This window comes from Coenobita brevimanus, chromosome 22 (genome assembly GCF_032717465.1).
Source record: "Coenobita brevimanus isolate Jiangsu-jjx chromosome 22, ASM3271746v2, whole genome shotgun sequence".
NCBI lineage: Eukaryota > Metazoa > Arthropoda > Malacostraca > Decapoda > Coenobitidae > Coenobita > Coenobita brevimanus.
In genome coordinates, this window is record NC_136975.1 from 23,318,769 (window position 1) to 23,344,275 (window position 25,507).

General features: G+C 43.6%; 1 protein-coding gene across 1 annotated transcript in view; it reads left to right on the forward strand.

The window, feature by feature from the left end:
• Positions 1 to 22,539, forward strand: part of LOC145392343 (uncharacterized) — a 252,843-nt gene extending 230,304 nt beyond the window's left edge. Inside the window, exon 6 of the mRNA XM_080266745.1 lies at positions 22,486 to 22,539. Within this exon, the coding sequence (XP_080122871.1) occupies positions 22,486 to 22,539 (54 nt within the window). The remainder of the gene's footprint in view (positions 1 to 22,485) is intronic.
• Positions 22,540 to 25,507: the final 2,968 nt, after the last annotated feature.

The window sequence follows — 25,507 nt, forward strand, 5'->3', positions numbered from 1 at the left end:
ATATATATATATATATATTTGTGGTAGGTGGGGGCGCTCACCATCCACTCACTCGATGTAATGCTGCTGTCGGGTGTCTGCCCTTTCCTCTCCTCCATCCTTCTTTCCTTCCATCCTCTTCTGTCTTCCTTTACTTCATTCTTTCCTTGTCCTTCTGCCTACGGGTAACTTTACACTTCCTCGTCTGTCTTTCTTCCCTTCATTCTTTCCTCTTCCTTCTGCCTGTGGGTGACTCTACACTGAGTGACAAACCAAATGGTTTCCTGTACACCAGGAAACCATTTACTGCGGTGGGTGGTAACCATATAACCAAATTTTGGCGCCTGGTGGTTTAGTGAGTAATTATTGCGCTCCAATCGGATTGATCCAGTGAAGGTTTATATCCAAGGGATGGTTGGGGTTGATTGCTCATGTAATGCCACTCAGGGATGAGTGAGGCTGGTCCCTCTCATCTTAAATGTCGGGACCAACTGCTTAGCCCCGGACTCCTATGCTCCTCATGGGAAAAATGCAGAATTGGATGATGGATCGATGGATGGTTGTATATATATATATATATATATATATATATATATATATATATATATATATAGAGAGAGAGAGAGAGAGAGAGAGAGAGAGAGAGAGAGAGAGAGAGAGATGGAATCAATATATATATATATATATATATATATATATATATATATATATATATATATATATATCTATATATATATATATTTATTTATGTGTGTGTGTGTGTGTGTGTGTGTGTGTGTGTGTGTGTGTGTGTGTGTGTGTGTGAAGCCCTACCCATATGAGGGGTAATCTGACTCATGAGGTCAAGCTGGGTATGCAACCAACGGATTAGCTGTTTGGCAACTCTTGAGGATATTGGCCTTTCTGTGCACTCTATACAATATATATATATATATATATATATATATATATATATATATATATATATATATATATATATATATATATATATATTGTAAGTCCACTGATGAACAAAGGCCGCCTCCAACCCTCTCCATGAATGAATTTCCTGACTGAGGCAATCTCAGCCAGGTTTTCCACAAAATTTCTCTGTCTCATCTCTCCACCTCCTATCTGGCCTTTTTCTACTATGCTTACAATCTCTTGGTGTCCAGACAGTCAGCCTCTACCTCCACTGATCCAGCTGGTGAACAAACCTTGATCTTTTCTATCCTAAATTACCTAGAGCAGCTTGTACAGCACCCTACCCGTATCCCTGACCCCCTTGGAGGGAGTTCCAACAAACTTGACCTCTTCCTTACAACTAATCCTTCTGCTTACACCGTTAATCTTTTCTCTCCGTTGGGCTCCTTTGATCATAACCTTGTTACCATAACCTGTCCTATCACTCTGTTACAGCCTGTGGACCCTCCAAAGAGACGTCGTCTGTGGCACTTTGGAGCTGAGGATTGAGAGGCCCTCAGGCAGTACTTCCTTGATTTTCCCTGGAATGATTATTGCTTCCATAGCCGGGAGCCACCTGAGTGTGCCTTGTGCATTACGGAGGGTATTCTCTCAGTCATGGAAGCATATATTCCTTTCCTATACAATGCAGGAAAGCCTTGGTTTAAGCACACTTATTCTAATGCTGTCTGCAATAAGGAGAGGGCCTATAAAAGGTACCTGAGCCAACCTACCCCTGAGTCACATCTTGTTTATGTTTCTGCCCGGAGTCGTGCTAAGTCTGTTCTTCGCTCTGCCAAAATTAATTTCATCCATACTAAATGCTCTTAACTCTCCAACTCGAATTCTTCCCGCTCCTTCTGGCACCTTGCCAGAAACTTTTCTACCAACTTTACCTCATCATCCTTCCCTCCTCTTCCCCACTCTGATGGCTCTGTAGCTATTTCTTCTTCTGATAAAGCAGATATGTTTGCTCAGTTTTTCTCCTCCAATTTCACCTTAGACGATTCCGGTGCTGTTCCTCCATCACTTTCCCCCTCTGACTTCCTCATGACTGACATTAAAATTTCTTCAGCTGATGTATTTTCTGCAATCACTGGCCTCAGTACTAACAAGGCATATGGGCCTGATGGAGTCCCTCCTGTTGTCCTCATGAACTGTGCTTCTGTGTTTACACCCTGTATAGGTATTGCTTTTTAAATACATGTATAATAGTGCTATTGATATGGATAAATATATATGTATATAGATAAGTAAATCAATATATACATAAATATAAATATAAGTATCTGTCTACCTACCTACTGATCTTTATATCTACCAATCTATCTATCTACCTATACATACAGTATATATATATATATATATATATATATATATATATATATATATATATATATATATATATATATATATATATATACTGTCTGTCAACTTGTGCCTTTCCTTGTTGCTGGAAGTTTGCTCTCATTCAGCCAGTCCCAAAGAGGGATGACCATTCCCAACCCTCTAACTATCGTCCAATTGCTTTAACATCCTGTGTCTCAAAAGTTTTCGAGTCGATTCTTAACAGAAAAATTTTGAAGCATCTTTCCTATCACAACCTTCTTTCTGATGATCAGTATGGGTTTCGTTAGGGACGGTCCACTGGCGATCTTCTCACCTACCTTTCAGACTCCTGGTCATCCTCTTTTCGGGACTTTGGCGAAAGCTTTGCCATTGCACTTGACATCTCAAAGGCTTTTGATCGAGTCTGGCATAAATCTTTTAATTTCCAAACTGCCCTCTTACGGTTTCTATCCTTTTATCTGTGCCTTCATCTCTAGCTTCCTTTCTGGTCGTTCTATAGCTGCTGCTGCAGACTGCCATCGTTCTTCTCCTTGATCTGTCAACAGTGGTGTTCCTCAGGGCTCTGTCCTATCACCAACTCACTTCCTTTTATTCATCAATGATCTAAGCTGTACATCTAATCCTATCCACACGTAAGCTGATGATTCCACCCTTCACCTTTCCATTCAGTTTCCGCAACGACCATCTCAACAGTTACTTCAACAAACAAGGGATGAGGCTATGGCACACCTAATGTCTGACTTGGCTCGTATCTGACTGGAGTAAAAATAATCTTGTTGTTTTTAATGCATCAAAGACTCAATTTTTACACCTATCAACCCGTCAAAATCTTCCACAGGAGTACCCACTAATGTTTAATAATATCCAGCTCAATCCTGCATCATCCTTGAACATGCTTGGGGTTTCATTCACACGGGACTTATCTTGTAAAGATCATATTGCATCTCTTGTAAAATCTGCTTCCAAGAGATTGGGTGTGCTAAGCCGACTCCGTGTCTTCTTTACCCCTGCACAGTTGTTGACTTTATACACGAGTTTTTATTCGTCCATGTGTAGAGTACAACTCTTATGTATGGGGAGGCTCCCCACATACAGGTCTTCTCAATAGAGTGGAGTCAAAGGCTATTCATCTCATCAACTCTCCTCCTCTTAGTGGCTCCCTTTAACCTCTGTCTCTTTGCTGCACTGTTGCCTCTTTATCTCTTTAGTATCGCCACTTCAATGGTCACTGCTCCTCTGAATTGTCTGCTTGCATCCCTCTACCTCTACTACGGGCGTGTAGCACCCATCTAGCAACAAATTCTCATCCATTTTCTGTCCGAGTCTCTAATGCAAGAGTTAACCGTTACTCCCAGTCCTTCATTTATGCAACAGGTCAACTCTGGAACTGTCTCCCTCTGTCTGTATTTCCTACTTCCTATAAATATATATATATATATATATATATATATATATATATATATATATATATATATATATATATATATATATATTAGTATCTAAGTATAGACAAATCATAAAGTGACTGCATCTTTCAGGGACTATGTAAATTACCTTATTCACTGTCACTTTACAAGTCAGCTGGAAATTCCAGACTATTTACAATCTGACTAAAGCTGTGGACTATTCTCTTGATGTTTGCTTGAATGAATCCTGGTGTGAGTAATCTGCCTGTTAGAATATGATTTTATTGGTTTATTTTACTATTAATTATAGGCAAATAAAACAATAATCTTGAGTTTGTGTTTGGTAAAATATAGGTAAATGACATTAAATAAAATCATTATTTGCACCTGGTTATATATTTAAATGTATCGAAACAGGTCAAACTAGTGTGGTACCTGTTATTGCACTAAAGACCTGCTTTATAACATTGGCAGCGATTTGCATGTGAGTCCTTTTTATTCATAGTACAATTGCACTTAGCATAACACTGGCCACCAAGCCTAGATGAATGTTATACTGCCTGACGAAGTCCTATTTCTTTTTCTGAACGTACAGTCACGCGTACTAATTTCTGCTCAGGGGTTACCCCTTCCTTCCCCCCTCTACCCTGGACAGAGGGAAGGGGGGAATCGCGAACAAGTCTACCCCGCCTTCTGCCCCCATCTCCCCCAACCTCCACCTCCAGCTGCCAGTTACTGATTAGACGCAAATTTTCTCATGTCCTGTAAACATGACTAAACTGTTGTCGCACACGCTTTCAACGGCCAAGATTTAGACTATATTTTTAAAATAAATTATTACCGTATTGAACTGCATTCTCAAATTGAAAATATTCACCATCATTGTAATCCAGTGTCGTCCGCTGCACACTTCTGGGTTCCAGTGCTTACCTACTCACTTCCCCCAGCTGTCTCTCTCTCTCTCTCTGAATTTACTTTTCCCACTCACTCTCTCTTTTTAAATTTGTATAACTTTCTCTTTGCTTCTCTCCCCCTCTCCCCCTTCTCTCTCGTTCTTTGTCTTAAGTCTTCCCCGCCTCTCACCCCTCCCCTCCCCCCACCTTAGGCCTGATCAGCAGTCAGTTATACCGTCACCGCTCCTTCGTATATCGTGTGCAGGCAACATTTATCACACAGACTTAGGTAGGATCTCGAGCGGTGATTGGTCAATGTCCTTTGTGTTTGAATGTGCGCCAAATGGACTTTGTGATCCAACTAATGCCCTCATTTATTTGTAAGATTCCGGATTATAAAGATACAAATTAAAGCAATGATATCTTTAATGATAAGTATGTGGCTCTTAGATTAGTAGAGATAAACCTGTAAGACATTCATAACAAAACTAAGTAAAGCCTCAACTGGACTCATACAGACACAGTTAACCCACCGGGTACCGGACACTTTTAGCCCTGTGTCATCCCCGTGCCGGCCGATTTTCGATTTTTTTTTTTGGGGGGGGAGCTAAAATGATAGATTTTGTGTGGAAAAACGAATATGACCATAAAAAAAACTCACCGGAGGTCAGAAGTGCGTTTTTCGTAGTCCCCTCTCCTGCCCGCAGGTGTGTGCGTGTGGAGAATCCCTACCAGAGGTAAGAGAGAACTTGTTTTCTATGCAAGGCAAACTCAGGTATTCTCGCCAACGTGACTCAGAGAAGGTATAGGAATGTTCTGTACATTTTTATGTCCACTTCACACTCACACACACACACACAGAAAATTTCTTAGTAATTCATAAAGAAAGCGTCTTTTTTCACAAATAAATCACTTACTGCTGCTACACTATGCGTATCACTGTAAATGCATTGTCTTACAGTTACAAGAAAACATGCACAACTTGACTTCACAATATAAAGCCATTTCACTTAACCCGCCCCATCCCGACCACTTTTCGACCACTGGTACCCCCCAATCCCGACCATTTTTCGACCTTTTTTTTTTTTTGCTTAAACTTTCGCTTTTGGTCAGAAACAATGGTCGGTGGCAAAGAAATTGGTCCCCGGGGTCCCTAATTAGCTTAACCAGGTATGCCTTGGTCCCACCTGGCCCCGTGTTCTCCCTAGGCGGTCTGAGCCTCAAACGTTTTCTATGGTATTATAAGTCTGGGAAACCAATGAAAGTAAGTAGAAATGAATTTATTACAAACATAAAAACATGTGATAAAAGAGTATATTGGATTTTATACAAAAATAGAGCAGAAATAAGCATTGTACCATCGTGCGAAACGAGCAAAATCGGCCAACTTGGTCACGATGAATCGCTAACATTCTAAAATCATGATACATATAATTTTTTTTACTTACATAATACATCTACAATAACATTATACCATTTTACATTTTATTGAACTGTTTTTACGTATTCACAGGCCTTTTGATAACATTTAGCGTAATGTTAGCGCTAATTTACGTAGTGAGTGAACTCGCTGTGACTGTTGTTTCAACTCGTATTGTGCTTTTTCTACTTACATAATACTTTTCTAATATTATTATACACTTTTCAACTTTATAGAACTGTTTTGAGATTATTTCAGGCCTTACGTAAATATATAGCGTAATAATAGCGCATAATAACACACACGGTGAAGTCACTATGACAACTATTTCAACTTACAACCTATTTTTGTACTTATATAATAATTCTCCACTAACATTGCACATGTAAACACTTGATATAATTGATATCACATCATTTCTGAACTTACGATGGAACTGAGCGTCATATTTGCGTGTACTTACACAGGGAGTGTTATCGCGATATCATTTGTTTCATCTTACACTAGTAATCAACTTATAAAATACCTTACTACTAACATTACAACATCTTCCACTGTATATAATTCCTATCACATACTTACTGACCAGAATGTGGGTGTACTCGTGACATCAATTATGACAACTTACAGTAATGTTCAACTTATACGTTTTATTCATGCTAACATTACACCCGTTTCCACTTTATTTCCTTGCTATCACATATTTACTGACCAGATTTACACAGTGGGTGTAGTTTTGATAACAGTTCTTTCCACTTACTCTAATTCTCATCTTATACATTACTTTTCTGAAAAAATAACACCCGTTTCAACTTTATATTTGACTTAGCACCTACTGACTGGCCTTACCATTATCATGAGCGTCATTTCGCCTTCCCACACAGTTTCAGTAGTGTAGGAAATTATGATACTCCTTGAAACAAGACTGAAGGCACAACGCAACATTGCACTCGACACACTCGTATCTTGTGTCTTTTCTCTGAGTGGATGGTCTGACTGTCGAGTGCCTACATACATGGCAGCGACGCTGGGGTTTACGACGGTTTGGTTCGGAAGGGATTGCGCTGGGGTAGTGGCGTCCTGCAAGACGTAGGGGAGTCTGAGCAGCCCGGGGGGTGCGGGTGCGGTGTGTGGGTCTGTCCTGGGCATGCTTGGCGATTATTTCACGTGCCAGCTCCCTCACAAACCCCTCAAAGGTCTCGGATACTCCGGTGGTCATTGCGTGCAGGTAGTGGGCGTTCAGGACCGTGATGTCGAGCAAGTGGAAAAAGAGTTTCTTGTACCACTTCATCGTGGTCTTGGCACAGTCAACACTTGAAATCATCGAGTCTGACTGATCAACTTGCCTCATGTTCAGATTATAGGCAAGTACAGACTCTGGTTTCCATAAGTTGCGCCTCCTCTCGCTACAGTGATCCACGGAGTCTGTGCGGTGCATCAGGGGGCTGTGAACAGTTGATAGGAGGCAAACTTCCCTGTTGTGGTTCCACAGGGTTGCAAGGATGTTATTGGCCTGGAAGAAAACCACCTTGTTCTTGTCAAGTTTCCTCCCTATCTTGACCATATGGTGACGGTTTCTCTTGACTGTACCACAGACTCCGGTGTCGTGTTGGTGGAGGAACCTAGCGAGAAGAGGGCTAGTGTACCAGCTGTCCAGGTACAACACATGACCACGATGAAGGTACTCTTCTATCATTGTCTTCACCACGGCCCCAGAGAGTCCTATACCCCGATCTTCTATTATATCTGTCTGTGCGCCCGTGTACAAGACTATGTCTTGCACATAACCAGTCTTACAGTCACACATAACAAAGATCTTGAACCCGAAATGGTGTCTCTTGCTGGGTATGTACTGCCTAAAGGAAATATTGCCTCTCCACAACACAAGACTCTCGTCTATGACGAGGTCTCTGTAGGGATAAAATGAGGAGCGGAACATTTCCCATAAATGATCAAATACCAGCCTAATTCTCCTCATTTTATTGGTGTTATTTGCATTGGCTGGATCATCTGCATCAAAAAAGTGGAGGCGGCCGAGAATATACTGAAATCGGTTACGACCCATCACCTTTCCAAAGAAAGGTGTGAGGATGATTGGGTCAGTTGTCCAGTAGGCAGGAATTTGGTTTTCTTACCACACCCATCAAGATAACCACGGCCAAAAATAGGAACATCTCTGAAATAGTCACGGGATAGTCATACTGTTCGGAATGCCTGCTCGTGGTTCCCAAACGTTCACTTTCACGGCGCTGTGATTGTGAAAAAATATTAGTTTGTTCAACTATGCGCCCAACAAACGCCTCACCAAAGAACAAGTTGAAAAAATCCAACCGTGACGAACCTGCATTTACACCTGGAGCCGTGCAACCTGACCGCCACTCCTCAGTGAAAGGGTGAATGATGGGAGTAAAATTACTCCCATCTTCCCAGTTCCACGTGACACCACCGTCTCCAGCCACGTCACCATCGTCCCCTTCGTCAGGGTGGGGAGATGAGGGTGGTGGGGGAGGTTGGGGAGGTGGAGAGCGGCGCCTCTCATCACTCGCACTTCTCTTCCCTCTCCCTTTTCCTTTACCCTTTCCCTTCCCTTTCTTTCCTTTCCCCACATCCTGGGGCTGTGGGGAGGAAGTTTGGGAATATTCAGGGGCGAAAGAAGTGCTGGGGAGTGACTCAACCTCCTCTCCCCTAAGCCTACGAGCACCACGTGCTCGTGCTGCCTCCCTCACACCACTTGCCCCTTCACCCCGCACTGCCCCCACACCACTCTCACTTTCACCCCGTGCTGCCGCCACAACACTTTCCCTTTCTCCCAGCAATCCCACCACACCACTTGCCACTTCCCCAGACAAAGTACTTTCACCATACCTTATGTGTCGTCTCGCCCCACCTTCTGATCCTCGTGGTGATATTTTCTCTTTTCCCAACCACGCGGCGATATCACGTCCTAGGCCTCTGTCATCCTCATCGTCCTCATCCTCGTCCTTATCAGATTCGGGATGGAGAGATAGCTGTGCACGTGGTTGGGGAGCAGGCTGGCCTTCCCTTGCCTTACGGTATGTCACATACCGCGTTTTTCGGGGCGAAGGGACCTCCTCATCACTGCTACTTATTTCTTTCTCTGGCTGGACGTAATTGCGATCCACCACATCATCATCGAGTGGAGAATCACTGTCTCCAGTGAAGGCTTCCAGGACGGATGCGATTTCCTCGTCTGAGAGACCTTTCCGCGCCATGTCTGACCTGGGTCACTGCTAGCAGGTGAGTGACCGAGACAAGGGCGAGCGCGGGTCACGCGGGGTCTAGGACGCTGCCCGCCTGGCGGCAGGTAGGGGAGGCTTGGGTACCCGGGCGAAACGAAAATCTCGCGCGAATTTTGAAAATTGTGGAAATTATGAACCTTGCAATTGCAGGACGTTGAAGTACGTCCCCGGGATTAGCTGTGACAAAAAGTGAGGACGTGGAAGTACGTCCCCGGGACGCTGCGGGTTAATATATATTATTTACAACATGCCTTCGGTATACACAGACATTATAAGAGTACTTTTGCGCATCTCACTGTGAACACATCGTCTAAAATTTACGAAAAAATATGTAAAACTTTACTCCACTATGTTCAGTTCTTACACTTACGAGAAAATATTTACAACATGCCTTCACTATATGCAGTACTTGTAACACTTTCTGAGCATCTTTTTCCGTACTTACAACACTTTTTGAGCATCTTTTTATCGCTCATGATTACCACACTATTGTTACTCAATAGTTAGTGAGAGTGTGGTATTCCTCAAAGCATGGGAATATACATAGTCCTATGTCACACTCTGCACACATATACCCTGAGTCCTTCCGCTGAGTACGTGGCCTTACAGTGCTTTTGGCACACACTTGACACCTCTGCTGGGGATTTTGACATGTTGCACTTGGAGGGACGATCCTGGGGAAGTGTCTAGCAGTGAGGCGGATAGGTGTGGCGGCGGTGTGGCGGTGGCAAGCAGCACTTCTGTCTTCCCCATATTCCCCCTCTATCTCCCATACCAGCTCACAAATATAGCCCTCTAAGGTCTCCTGGATGCCAGTGGTACCTGCGTGGAGATAGTGAGCATTGAGGATGGTGATGTCAAGGAGGTGGAAGAATAATTTCTTCTACCACTCCATCGTGAGCCTGGCACAGTCCACACTGGATATCACGGCGTCTAATTGATCTACTTGTAGCATATTTACATTGTAGGCTAAGACAGGTTCTGGTTTCCAGATGTGGTGCCGCCTTTCTGCCCTGTAATCTATACTGTCTGTGCAGTCTACAAGGGGCTGATGAACAGACAAGAGGAGGAAGTCTTTGCGGTTGTGGTGCCATGCTGTTGCGAGGATATTATTGGCCTTGTAAAAAACAACCTCGTTTTTCTGACTCTTCCTCCCCACCTGCACCATGTGCTGACGGTTCTTCTTTATGGTACCGCACAGACCAGTTTCCTGCAGGTGAAGGTACCTGGTGAGAAGAAGGCTTGTGTACCAATTATCCAGGTAGAGGATGTGCCCACGACGAAGAAATTCCTCGATCATCGTTTTTTCCATGGCCCCTGAGAGTCCCAAGCATCTATCTTCTGTGATATGCATCTAAACACCTGTGTACAAGACCATGTCCCACACATACCCAGTCTTACAGTCGCACATCACGAAGATTTTGAACCTAAACCTGTGTCTTTGGCTGGGGATATACTGCCAGAAAGCGATATTACCTCTCTATAGCACGAGACTCTCGTCTTTTACAAGGTCTCGGTATGGAGAGAAGGAGGTACGGAATTTCTCTCAAAGGTGATCAAAAACTAGATGTATCCTCCTCGTCCTGTCTGTGTTGTTTGCATTAGTTGGGTCAAGGGTGTGAATAAAATGTAGGCAGCTCAGGATGTACTGAAATCTATTCCTCCCCATCACCTTGCCCAAAAATGGTGTTGTCATTACTGGATCAACAGTCTAATAGGAAGGAAGCTGATTTTTTTTTCAATATCCCCATCAAAAGCACGAGTGCTAGGAACATGTACATTTCATTCAGGGTCATGTCAGTCTCGAACAATCGGCTATGTGGTGTCTGTGTCATTCCCCCACGCTCAAATGCTGCAAAGGCATTTGTTAGTGCAACAATTTTCAACACAGTCTCAACAGGGAAGTAGTTCCTAAAAAAGTCAAGCCTAATTGAACAATGGTTTAGTTCAGGAACACTACACCTGGCCTGATTTTCGTGGGTGAACGGGTGAATGTGGGGGATAAAATCACTCCTGTCCTCCCACTCCCACGTCATTTCCTCCCCCTCATCATCATCATCGCCTCCATCGTCCTCGGGCCGTGAGGAAGTATGGGGAAGTGAGGGGAATGGGGGAAGAGTTTCACGTGAGGTGCTGGGTGTGGGGAAGGCGGGAAGACTTTGTCCTGAGGTGCTGGGCTGAGCTGGGTCATGTGGGGGCAAGGGAGAATGCAGGCGAGATGACTCACTATCCTCCAACAACGGAATTTTCCCAAATCGGCCTCTCTTCCTCCTCACACTTTCCTCCCCACTTTGGGAAATCCTAGGCTTCCCCAACCACCTCTGAACTGCTGGACTACCTTCCCCCTCCTCTTCCTCCTCATCGTCACGACATGCAAGATGATGACTTGCAGGTGGCCTCCTTCCACTTGTTGCCCTAGTGTAGCCCACATACCTTGATTTTCGTGATGAAGGAATTTCGTCACCACTACTATTTTCCTCCTCAGGCTGGACGTAGTCTTATCCTGCGTGTCATCATCCTCCACATCGCTTTCCTCAGTATAAGGGACCTTCAGGAGCTTGTGAATCTCCTCGTCAGAGAGACCACGGCAAGACATCACTGCACTTTATGACTGACATAAGCAGAGGGAGGCTAAGCGAGCGTGAAGGAGGAGCATGTGTGTGTATGGGCCGGACTGCCCGAGTGGAAGGGTTGCCCTACAAGCACACCAATTTTTGCACGCGTAGCTTGAAAAGTGCGGTCACAATGATATTTTGAAATTTAAGCCGTTTTAAAACGGCACTGGCACTGGCCACAGCATTACATCAGATCGTTTTAAAACAGCACTGGCACGCGGCAGGTTAACAACTGTGGCGTGAATTCAGACGTTCATAGGAAGGTGGCTCCGAGCACATTTATTTATATCTATGGTTCTGAGGTCCTGTGAAGGCTTGAATGATTTTCCAGCCACTAATACAGTGTCACAGTCTACAGTCTACACCATGTCCTTCATTATCTCATCTACTAATATACAACCTTACCCTAGATATGCTTAGGTTATCTTCTAATAATCATGACTTGTGTAAGCACACACACACACACACACACACACAGGGGCCAATACATGCTAATCTCAATATATATAGTGTACTGTACATACACATTTTCATTACTTTCATACATAACAGTAGCTTTAAAAACCTGCATTTGTTTGTATTCATAGTTAGATTCAGTAAAATTATTTCTTATATTAATGATTTTGGTGTTTGATTTTCCTGAATATTTTCAAAATTAACATAAGAGACAAACATACAGGCAAGACAGACACACTATCTCTGGCCACCATGGACCCTCTCCTCAAGCATGATGATATAATTGCTTTAATTTGTATCTGTGTAATCCAGTATCTTACCAATAAATGGGAGCATTGGTTGGAATGCAAAGTCAATTTGGTGCACGTTCAAACACGACAGGAATTGACCAATCATCGCCCTAGATTATCGCCAGCGTTACCAATTCCACTTACCTTAGCTGGCAAAGTCAGTAAGTCAGACTTCCTGGAACCGACTGTAGTAAATTATCTTCTGCAACCATTCACTCCAGAACTTCATGTGGAAGTACAGTTGAATGCAGTCCTTCTCTGGCCTCAACACCGAGGAGTGCTTTGCATGTGGATTGTTTGATCCCAGAATGATAACTCCTGCTCTTTTGAAACTGCACAAAGCGGAGCCCCATGGGTCAGTCATTTGATTCATTGTCACTTAACCTTGAAATATGCAGGGCTTTTATATCAAACTTAACCCTTCAGTGGCTGCTGGCGTTGAGCGACACATTACAGTAAACATGCCGGTGATGTTGAAATAGAGGTAGCTATAGAAAACGGGAACAGTTATGGGAGGGGAACAAAGGTCACGAGTATGTTTACCCACCCCACCTTTACCAACCCAAGCCCTCAGGCGGTCATTTTCTCGGATGTTTTCAGCATATGTTTGCATGTTAATGACACATGTACCATGAACTTTGTGAATTGTATGATATCTTCCACAAATCACAACAAATCACAGGACGGGATTAAGAAGCTAAACACATATTACCAGGTGCACAAGTGGATTATCTTCACATCTGCAAGAAAAAGAAATCGATTTTAGGACTTCGAAAAAATGGCACCAGGGCCAGAAAGGGTAGCCAGCAAATTTCTGAGCCCATGTCCATTGAGGGGTTTAGGTGTTCAACTGATCTCTCACTTTGTGGATGTCTTGATATACTATGACCATTAAGAATTCTGCAAAACAAATTTATGATCCATAATGAATGATGCTGTAAATTCACTACCACTGTCACTTCGAAGAATTTGAGGGACTACAAATATTATGCCTATCATTTTGAATGCTACATGAACGGCCGTTTATTAGGTTGAGACGCAATGTGCGCTACTTTGTTGATCTTGGTACACCATTATCCACTTAGATTTTCCATTGTCACAGGACTGCATGTCAGCAAGATCAACTTGAGCTCTTGAATAAAAGTTCTTTGACATATTTCATACAACACCCTTGGTCATAGGTCTTATTCATTTCTTTTGGCGTTGAACACACACAGTTTTGAATAATTCTATAGGAACTCTCATAACGTTTGAAAATCTTAACGTTTACACTGTTTTGTCTCTACCAGTAAGTCCTGTAATAATATGAGCAAGTTCTATTGTACTGTATTAACCCCCCTGCTAATGTGAACAAAATAATCTATCAAGCTATCTATAGCCAGACGTCTTAATGCCATAAGGGCTGGCAACAAAAAAATCACCTCCATGTCGCCCTGTTCCTTAATATTTCACTGCCCCCCCCCCAACTCCCTCTCTCTCTCTCTCTCTCTCTCTCTCTCTCTTTCAAATATTTCTCCACTCCATTCCTCCACCTCATCCCTAGTTTCCCCCTCCCTCTCCCCCCTCCACCTGACTCACACACACTGTCCTCATTAGTCTCTTGCTCTCGATAATCTCCACCTGGTGAAACAACCTCAGTGTATTTCTCCTAACACTTTCAGTCACATCCACATTCACACCAGTGTTTTTTTCGCTTCCCCATGTTTCAGGCTGTCTCTCCATGTAATTCCACGTGCTTCTCAATAATAGCCCATTTTCACTGCCCCCGCTCTTGACCTGTGTCCTCCAAACAAGGTCCAAGTTTTGCTTCCATCCGTTAGAGCTGGTGTCACAATACTGACTTGGGGCAACGATTTTACTTCCATGCACACTTTTCAATTTCTTATCACTGATAATAAAAGAAAAACAGCAACCTTTCTTCCCTGTTTTACCTTTTCAAGCACGTCATCCCCCAAACTACCATCCTTACTCATCACACTATTCAAGTACTTAAATGCACTCACATTTTCTCTTTCATCACCACCCAATCTCACTGTGCATTTAGTGACTCCATTTTTATCGAAAAACACAACTTTCCTCCTCCCTACATTAACCTTTAGGTTTCGTTTCTTACACACTCTCCCAGATTCATTCACCAAACCTTGCAATTCCCATTTGTCGTCATTTAACAACACATCATCTACAAACAACAGAACAGGAAGTTTCCAAATGCAACACTCTCTCATTAGGGCCCCTCCAACATCCACTGTCCTACCTTGTATCTCTTTTATGACTCCATTCACATACGGATTAAAATACCATGGAGACTGACACATCCCTGTTTCAATCGAACATTATATAGAACAGCGGTTCTCAAACTTTTTAATGTGTGGCCCTATTTGGAATATTTCAAGACTTGGCGACCTATGCGGTAAATAAATCAAACACACACACACACACACACACACACACACACACACACACACACACACACACACACACACACACACACACACACACACACACACACACACACACACACACACAGAAAGTAGCCGGTAAAAATGTAACCATTTATAATACAGCAGTATGTAAGAATGTTGTAAGTGTGTTCTACCAGTAGTCTATAAGTGTTCTAAGTAGGGTGACGTGACCCAAATCCCTTACCTAGGGTCTGGACTAGTTCAAATTTTGTTGACAGACTCAGTTTAAAGGAGCGCACCAGCTTCCTACTCGGTTAGTTATAGGACTGAGGTGGCGGAGGGTGGATGTATATATGAGTGCTTAATACATAATCAGAAAATCACCCCCGGACTTTGAATTCACCTACAACTGACGAGGAAGGATTTAACACTTGGTGGATAGTGAATGAGATAAAACGTCATTTCACGTCTTTGCGGGCAATCTCGGCACTATTGGCCACCTTGCCAACAGTGCTGTACCCCCCATGATGACAGCCTATCTCTGCTCCAGCCTCCAGCCCTTTTTGCAGTCTTGGTGTGGTTCTCCCGTGGTTCAAGTATGGGAACATCCTTACAGTTTTGGTGCGGTTATGTTACGGGACTATCTAACCCACACCAACCCCCACCCACCACCATGCCACCACATCCACAGTAAGCCTCCACCACCAACCTCACTACCTGCCTGAACTCCCAGTCCTGTGTAACCATTATACCATTATCACACTGCACGGGCTTAGTGATTTAGGCCTCATGTGAGAGAAGGAAGTATTCCGAAGAAACAGAGGCTTCTACTAGGGAATTATTGTACCAGAAGGGAAAGGGATGATGTGAAAGAGGTTGAATGTGATAGAAGAACGAAGAGCGATATGAACAACTACATCTTTAGTAAGGAACATGGCCTCTAACATTGAGTAATAGTGTTCTAAGGAGGAAAATGAAATCACAGGAGATAAGTCGAAAGTGGAGTGAGCCCATCCCAATGTAGAGCGGTGAGAGATAGGTACTAAATCTACAGTGACACAACCATCGACAGCATTGACTAGAACACAAATTAAGCTAGAAACTTGGGAGGCAAGAGTGTCTAGAGAAACCTGTAGGTTATCTATATGTAGTTTTACATATATAAGTTCTGATACAGTATTGACTTTTGAGATTTCCATTTCTAGAATTCTGGTGAGGTTGTTTAATGTTTGTGTGACATCATTTAAATGGTGTAGGATCTTTTGTAACATAGAATGTTGAACATTAATTACTCTGTTTTGAGATTCCAGGGCATTGGCTAATTGAAAGAGGTCAGATTTAAATCCAGAAAGGTCACGGGTTGTCACTACACCAGATAATTAGCTCAGAACTTCACCTCCAAGATCAAAGAGTCCATGTTCCACTCGTGAATGACCTACGGGTTTTCGTTAAGGAAGAAGTCCTGGAGATGAGAGAACTGAAATCTAACATAGTCCAGTTTCCAGCATATGGGTAGGTAAAGTGGGTACCAAAACAAATCCCTAGGATGTTGTTCCTTGATATCCTATAGATGGCCCTATAATTCTCCTAGCTGGTGTACAAAGTCAGGTAGGGTGATGGCCACGCCGGTCAGCGGGTCTAGGTCTTAGTGCAAGGAGACTACGTCTTTCACCACCATTACCTCACCTCCAGCACCAAACAAGGCCTTGGGCTGTATGACACCATCATCCTCACCCAATCCAGACCTGACCATAATTAGCACTGCCAGCATGTAGACACACGTCTTTGCTATAAATTAGTTGATATTAGAGATGATGTTAATGAAGAGGATTATGACGAGAGTGTGAGATGATACTGTTATGTAAGAGACTTGGTGGCAGAATGCAATTTGCATGATAAGTTATTAATAGTAGGGGAAGGTGGCGTCTTGCTAACAGAAGAAGAGTCTGAAGAAGTGTCAGAAGAAGGGTTTGAAGAAGTAGCATTTCCTTGTTGAGAAGAAGATGAAGCCTCTCCTAGTGGCTCCTCAAATACTATGCCCCTCGATGGACGTTTGAAATCATCGTCATTCACCCATGTTGTCTCTGCTTTGGACAGATCGAATTTATTTCCCTTACGAGATATGACACGGAAAGGACCCAAGAATTTAGTATTTAGTTCTGAATCTCAGTCGTGATCTAGGGCAAAAACTATGTCACCTACTTGGATGGTACCATCAGAGGCTGCAGCATGTTGGTTATGTACCATTTCTGCATTTGTGAGGGCCAGATTATCCAGAATATGCCTATGAATTTTCTGAAAATTTGATAGGTGACCCCTTGCATAGTCATTGTGATTGTAGAGCAGAACAGGTTTGGATTGCAGTAATGAATAAGGTTGTCTGTTGTCAAAGCCATAGATGACAAAGAATGGTGTTTCACCAATTGACTTATTGATGGATGAATTAATTGATGCAGCTACCTGTAGGATCCACTCGTCCCAAGTGGAAGTCTGATCTCCCACTATGTGATGCAGACTCTCCAATATCTTCCTCTTCTGGCACTCTACTAGGTCATTTGAGGCTGGATGATGGGCAACTATACTGCATTTCCTAATTCCGTATCGAAGACAAATTTCTTCCAGCACTGAATGGTTGAACTCTGACCCGTTAACAGTAAGAATGACTTCTGGAGTTGTGAAAGGGCAAATTACGGAATTAACAAAGACATGTGCCACTGCATTAGTAGATTTGTCACGCAATGGGGCTAAGATGAAGAATCTGGAGAAATGATTGACTACAACTAATAGATAGACGAAGCCAGATTCTGTATGAGACAGCTTTAGAAGATCAAGGAAGACAGTTTGCCAAGGCCTTGACAGTACTGGATATTGCAATATAGGAGCAGGTTGACCATTTGTTCCCTTATGACAAGCACACGAAAAACATGCATCACAGTGTGCTTACATATCCTTTCGCATAATAATACAAAAGATGTGCCTGCCGTACGCTTCTGTCTTTGCCAGAGTGTGACGTGTGAGAGGTGTCATGGATTAAATGAAAAGCAGAAAGAATCAAGTTTGTTGGAATGACCAGTTGCTTAACTTCGCAATGAGGTACGTTGTTACCTCTGAGTACTAAGTGTCTATAGAGCAATTCATTGCTGAGGAAGAAATCAGATACAGGGACTGGTAACTTGGGCAAGGAAAAATCATCTCCGGACTCTAGAAAATATATGACCCATGACCCTATAGGATCAACACGCTGGAACTCATGGAGCGTGTCATAACCGAACGCCAAATTTACGTCACAGCCAGTCGCGCCTGTGGCTACATGCCGAGAGAGGACATTGGCTATGACATTTGACTTCCCAGAAATGTATGCAAATGTTCGATTATGGTCATAACAGCGACTGCCCAACGTGTAAGTCAACCGGTAATAAGTGTATGTCCCCGAAACAGGTCACACAGGGGAAGATGGTCTGTTTGGATGTGAACAGGGTAACTGTGGATGATGTCGCAGAAATGTTTCAGGGACCAGACCACAGCTAGAGCTCCCTATTGAATTGCACTGTAATTTTTTTCTGCAGAGTTTAACACACGGCTGGCATAGGCAATGACACGTTTCCTTCCTTCGGAGTAATTTTGCATGAGAACAACACCGAGACCCACTCCAGAAGCATCAGTACAGAGAAGAAATAGTTTTGAACAATCAGGGAATGCCACAACTGGGGCTTGTGAAAGGGCATTTTTCAAGATTGTAAATGCGATCACTTGTTCATCGGACCATATAAAAGGTGCGTCCTTCTTTAACAGATTTGTTAATGGTGTAGATATTTGGGCGTACCCTTTGATAAAATGATAGAGTAACCACTAAGGCCAAGAAAACTGCATGTTGCATTGGTGTTGGTAGGAATAGGAAAGTTTGTTACGGCACTGACCTTGTCATCTGATGTATGAAATCTGTAAAACAAAATGGCATTTTGACAGTTTGATTTTAAGTCCGGCTTGTTTCAGCCTAGTGAACACCTCAGCCAATTTTTTAAAGTGTTCTTCTACAGAGTGACTAGCGATTATGACATCTCTAGATAAACAATGATTGAGTGACCTATCGTGGCGGCAGAAACTGTAGGAATTAGCCACATGAACACCGATGGTGCATTTCTCAAACCGAATGGGAGTCTATGGAATTGGTAATGAGCAGATGGGGTGCTAAAAGCAGTAATTGGATGAGATGATTCCTCCATTTCTACGTGCCAGTAACCACTCAAAAAATCTAGAGAGGAGAAAACACAATTTTTTTCACCTAAGGATTCCAGCAAATTAGTGAGTACAGGAACTGGAAATCTGTCCGGGACAGTCGGCGCATTTACGCATCTGTAATCTATCACTGGTCGTAACTCGCCACCTTTCTCTGGAACGAGAAATAGTGGACTGTTCCACGGACGTCAGAGTGTTCAATGACATCAGAGTCCAACATGTCCTGAATAAGACGATCAGCCTGTTGGCATTTGCTGTGTGGTCAATGGTAGGCAGTGATATATACTGGCTGAGCTCCAAGCTGTAATATGATATTGTATTAATCTAGTTTTTCCCATGTTCTTACGAAGTAGGCCTACTACTTCACAACAGTCTCGCAAGAGATTAAGCAACTGACTTCTGTACTCTGGATAATCACTGTGTTTCACATGGGATTCAAGATTAGAAGGAATGTCGGTGGATTGAGGAACTGAGCGCACATCTGCAACAGAGAGTGGGAAATCTTGCCACACACAATCGGCCACTGGGTATACCAAGAAGTCACCAATCTGTGTCCCTATACACAGCCTAAGTGGGGCATTAGTAGTGTTGGCTAAGTACAAGAAGTATAAACAATCCTCCAACACTGTACACAATGTTGAATCATAAGCCAAGCCATTCACACAACACGTCTTTGGTAGGGTTAGTACATCCACTCCTGCTTTCACACCCACAACATGAACAGAGCCTTTGGTAAATTTATGCAGTAACAAAATTGCCCACTGATTTGTTACTGCATGCCTTGTCTCTGTGTGTTGTAAAACATCTTTCAGACTATGTGAGGTAGTTAAATGAGACGTGTCTGAGTTGGCAAATGTGCCACTGTTAGAGGGGTTGACATGATCCACTATTGAATGCTCAGAGGGTGTATCCACTAGTGAATGCTTAGAGGGTGTAGCACTAGATGTTAGTGAATCTGGCTGTTCAAGTAGTGATGCATCTACCTCTTTACTCTCGGGTAATGGTGGATTCATGTGAGAGTGAATAACTGAGTTTATCTGGGAGAGTTCCGGACGTGGGTATTCCATACTAGATACTGGGAACCCGTTAATGTCTATACTACCATAAGCGGGTAATAGGGCAATTGCTTGTTAAGCTATTGTTGAAAAGCCAATAAGAGCATCTGCTGAATATAAAAGATCGTTGGTTACATGAAACTCAGCAGTAAAAGGGGTTAAGGCTTTATCAAGTTGTACCTCTAAAGTGATTTTTCCCTTGACCCGAAATTCTGAGCCATCCACGCCACACAGATGAATGTCAGGCTGTTTGAGGAGCCCGACCTTTTTAGTTGTTCCCCTAATGCTGTTTAGAGAGGTATCAGAGGTGAAATTTACCATAGATCCGGTGTCCATGAAGAAAGAGCTTTCTACCTCTTCACTCCATCCTAGAATAACTAAGCCTAAAGAAGTTATAGGCCCTACCTGGCGAATGGGGAGTTGATCTTCTAATATCTTACTTTCTGGTACAGGTGTATCTTTCGTTATTACGTTACATTCTTCCAGTGTGAGCACTCCTCTTGCCCTGACTGATGACTCTTAAGGTAATGACACTCATCAGTGGAGTGAGTTCTACTATTTTTTGTGATATTTACATGTAAGATGATGGGATCGCAAAGGTGTGCACTGCCACCCCTGTGAGCGCTATTGTCTTTGTTTGTGGGCACAACTGGATTCTCAATGACCAACGTTACTACAGTGCCGCACACAACTGAGGATTGTTCGCCCCATCGCACATTAGATTGGTCATGACCGCTGGCTGGTGATTGGGACTGTGAGTGAGAACGATTTCTAGGTTTCCCTTTCAGAGTTGACCACGAACGTGACTAATGCGATGAAGTGGCGGATGTGTGCAGAACTTTCGCAGTGGTGCCTGCAGAGTGAGAGGCTGAGGTGTGAGTTCTGGTCTAATGAGTGACATTTGAACCCGATCTTTCTACTATGGCCTTTGAGATGTTAACTATTTTGTCACCGGAATTACAGCCAATCTATAGGGCTATTTCCCGTTGGTGATCCGTGAACCAATTCATAAATCTTAAGTAACCCCACAAATCTCCAAAATTGTCTAGTGTTATCATAAGCTGGTCATTAACTTCGGTTACCCATTGAGTACCACGCAACAAATGAAGATCTCAGAACGTGTCGCCTTCATCACAGCAGCTGCGTCAATTACCCTTGCATGGTGAAAAGGTATTTTCATATCCTCTTCCATCTGTTTGAGGAGATAAGTCAGACCAATGAGTGATGGCATTGGAATGTTGACAACATATAGCCTATCGAAGTTATTATGAATATGCATATAGTGTAATAAGGATAATTACAATTTTGTTTAAGAAAATAAAATACAGTGAAAGCATTAGGCCTATTCTGTGTCCCTGCAACCCATCATAATTCCTCTCGTGACCCACCTTTGGCATGCGGCTCATAGTTTGAGAACCACTGGTATAGAAAAATTCACTCAGTTCACCATCCACATGCACTACAGCCCTAGCACCCTCATTAGGGTGGTCCTTAGGTATATAGTGAAAACTGAATATGGGAAATCTTCACAGGCCACCCCGTGGTATTGTGCAACTGATATAAAAACACCGCATGTAAAAATTTTTTACACATTGCTCAAAAAATTTTGGTGCCCCAAAGGCACTGAAGTTACTCCCTATATAGGAGAATGGGACCATATTCCTGGAAGCCTCTCATTGATCCGCAAGAGCACATGGTCATGGCGAGAAAGGCAGGAAGCGACGAGGAGGGAGGAGAGAAGATACGGTGGCACCTGGTTGGGTGAGGGTAGGGCGAGGGAGGAGGGAGCTGGGCAGTCAGTAATGTGTCATTCCCCCTTTTGCTAGCTTAGCGAACAGGTTTATTGTGCTTTACGGAGGTAAATATCAGTCTTTCATCTGAGTAATCTTTCTAGGTGCTGAGTCAGTCTCAAGGTTTGATTGCAATGGCTACATCTGGCAAACAGCCTCGTTTCTAGGAAGATGACGACCACGACAAATGAAAGGAAGAGAAGGAAACCAGGCAGAAGACCGAGATATAGGTGGATGGACAACCCCTCACCCAGCTCACAGGTGGTAAGTTGCCATCTAACGGTGAGGACCTCCAGCGGCTGTTCCATTTTCTGTGGAAAGAAAAGAGGATCCTACCGGATGCCACAATGATCGTGGACTCTGAGGTCATTGGATTCTGGTATTGTGCCAGACTTCTAGTGACACAGAGCAAGCAAAGGATCCCAAGAGAAGAAAATCTGTATGAGGAATGGCATTCCCTGAGCAATAGGAAGGAAGGGAAACCTAGGTGGAAGAAGGGGAGTGAGCTGACTTCAGACTGAAGCTAAAGAACCTCTTCGAATTGGGGCACATGGATACCAAGAAGCTGCTGAAGAATGAAGAGGACAAGGTGTTTCCGAAGACTGAACAGGAGGAAGGCTGCCAAGGCATCATGCTCGGTATTGACTGGAAGCTGTCTGATGCTGAAGTGAAGAAGCATGAGAGAGAGGAGGCTTCCCAAGTTCAGGAACTATGAGAGCAGCAGCAGCTGCCAGGGTTAGAAGCTTACATTGAGTTGGAGGACTCCAAAGAAGGCAAAAGAAAACAAGACCCTGTTCCCAGACCATCCATATCAGCTACCACATTCTCACCCAAACGACAACGACCCTGATCTCATGCACCTGCTACCACTCTGGAGTTGCCTAATGTTCTGGACCACATGAAGTCCAGCAGCCACAATGTTGTCCACATATCAGCTGCTGCAGCATCTGTGTACGGCAAGGATCCTTCAGTTATGGCTTTGAACCTGCAGAGCATCCATGGGGGGCAGATCAAGGCCCGTGGCAATCAGGCAGTACCTCTGCGCTTGTCCATCAAGCCCGGTGATCCCCTCACTATTCACTGGGACAGTTGGTTGGTTGCTGACGAACCAGGCCAGAAAATCCTGGTGTCAGGAGAGGGAATTGTGAAACTGTTGAATGTCCCCAAACTGCGGTCAGGCACAGGAACTGCCATGGTGGAGGTGATTTTTACTACCCTGCAAGAATGGGACCTGGTGGATTCAGTGACAAACATGACCTTCGACACAACTGCTAGCAACATCGGAATTCACTCTGGGGGCTGCACTCCCCTGCATTCCTCTGCAGGAAGCACATCAGTGAGATCTGCATCCAGGAAGTCTTCACAGTCTTCATTAGCATCATCACATAAGGGCTGGACTTCCCTCTCTTCAAAATCAAACTCGCCAACCTTCCTACCCGTTGCAACGAGGTCATCACCTGCTGCCATCTTCAACTTACCACCCAACAGCCACGGGAAGATTACTGGGACTTGCTCTATCTCACAGTGATCATCCTCAGTGGAGTTCCTCCTCGTGGCTTCCACACTTCGCAGTCTGGCTTCTACCACCTTGTCCATTGGATGACCAAAATCATTTTCTCAGTCACGATATACCTCTTTAGCAGGAAGTTCAAGCTCACTGTGTGAGAGCTTGCCACACTCGAGTGGTTTGTCATATTTGCCATCATGATTTACGTCCCATACTGGTTCACGGCACCAGTTGCCACATCTGCTACACAGAACGACCTCAATTTTCTTCAAGACGTCCTGGACTATGGTGACTTAGACTTCTCATCCACTGTTGCAAAGACTTTCAGTCCTCATCTCTGGTACCTCTCTGAGGAGCTGGCTGGCCTGGCATTCTTCAACAAGTCCCTCGACTTCTAAACGAAGAGGGCCGTGGCCACAGCTCTGGAGAACAAAGAGGGCAATGAGCCTGAGAAGAGAAAGATTCTGGAGCTGTTTGTGGCTGTCATTCGAGGGAAGAACCTCCCTGATTTCGTAACGAGCACCATTCGCTGCCTTCCGTTTTTCCTTGGCTCCTCCAATGGGTTTCTGGATATCGACCCATCCATGTGGGTTGAACGAGATGACTACAAGAAAGCCAAGCAATACGTCAATCACTGAAAGTCACGAGCAATTTGCTGAGTGAATAATTGCACTCCCTGTCATTACCCAAGATGAGGAGCAGTGGCAATATCTGTTCCAGGTCATTGAGGCTCATTGTCAGTGATTCCCAGACACTCGAAAGGTAACCGTGACCTCTCAAACTAGGCAACAATGAATGGGAGATCAGTTCCCATGACATCTGCCCAACGAGGGGCAAATACTTACACTGTAAGGGGGACCTAGGTGTGCCAGTGGGGTATTCAGCACAGGTGGCACAGAGTGTGAACTTCTGGGTCTTTGGGGCACCAGTAAATACTACAGTATAAGACTGAAATATTGCACGGAAGGTTTTTGTACCAGGAGGAACAACAGTGCGAGGTGGCCCATAACAAATCTACAACTTCGAAAATAACGGCCACACAAACCCTCATACAGACTCTTAATGGTATTCAACAGCTTCCCTTTTGCTACATGTATTCTTAATATTTTTTCACTATCCTTGGCTATCCACTCTGTCAAATGCTTTCTCCAGTTCCATGAAGGCCGCATACAACTTCTTTCCCTTCTTTACACAACCTCTTCCCTTCCATGAACCTTTCTGTTCTTCTCCAACCAGTTCCTCTGTTATTTCTATAACTCTGTCATTAAGTATCCTACCATACACATTTCCTATAACACTAAGAAGACAAATGTCCCAATGATTATCACACACTTCTTTTTCCCTGTTTCCCATGTACAGGGGGATAATTATACCTGAATTCCAGTTCTCTGGGACTCTATCTTCCTCCTGGGCCAATCTGCACATCTTCCACATCCATTCTACTGCTGTCTCTTCCTGCGCGTCAGCATTTCACCACACACTTCATCAATTCCTGGGGCTTTCTCCATTCTTACTTTCTTCATTGCTTCAACTACTTCCATGCTACTGACCCCTACATCCCTTGTCTCCCTCATTCTCCAAGTCATTCCCCAGCCACTTATATTCGCATTATTCCTTAGATTGTTTTACTACCTTCTTTCATCATTCTGTCTAACTCTCTTTACCACCTTCCTGAACATTTTATTACATTCCCTCCACTTTACACTCAAATTCCTTTCCAAATTTCTCCCACACTCTCTTCTTATCCTCTCCTACCAGTCTTTTCGTCTTTCACTTCTTCTCTATTAGAACTCATAGTTCCGTTTCTCAACTTCCTCTTCGCCTCTGTTTCCTGTCCACCCACTATATGCATTCTTCTTTGGTGCCACAGCTTGTCTCACTGCTTCATTCCACCATGATCTTCCCT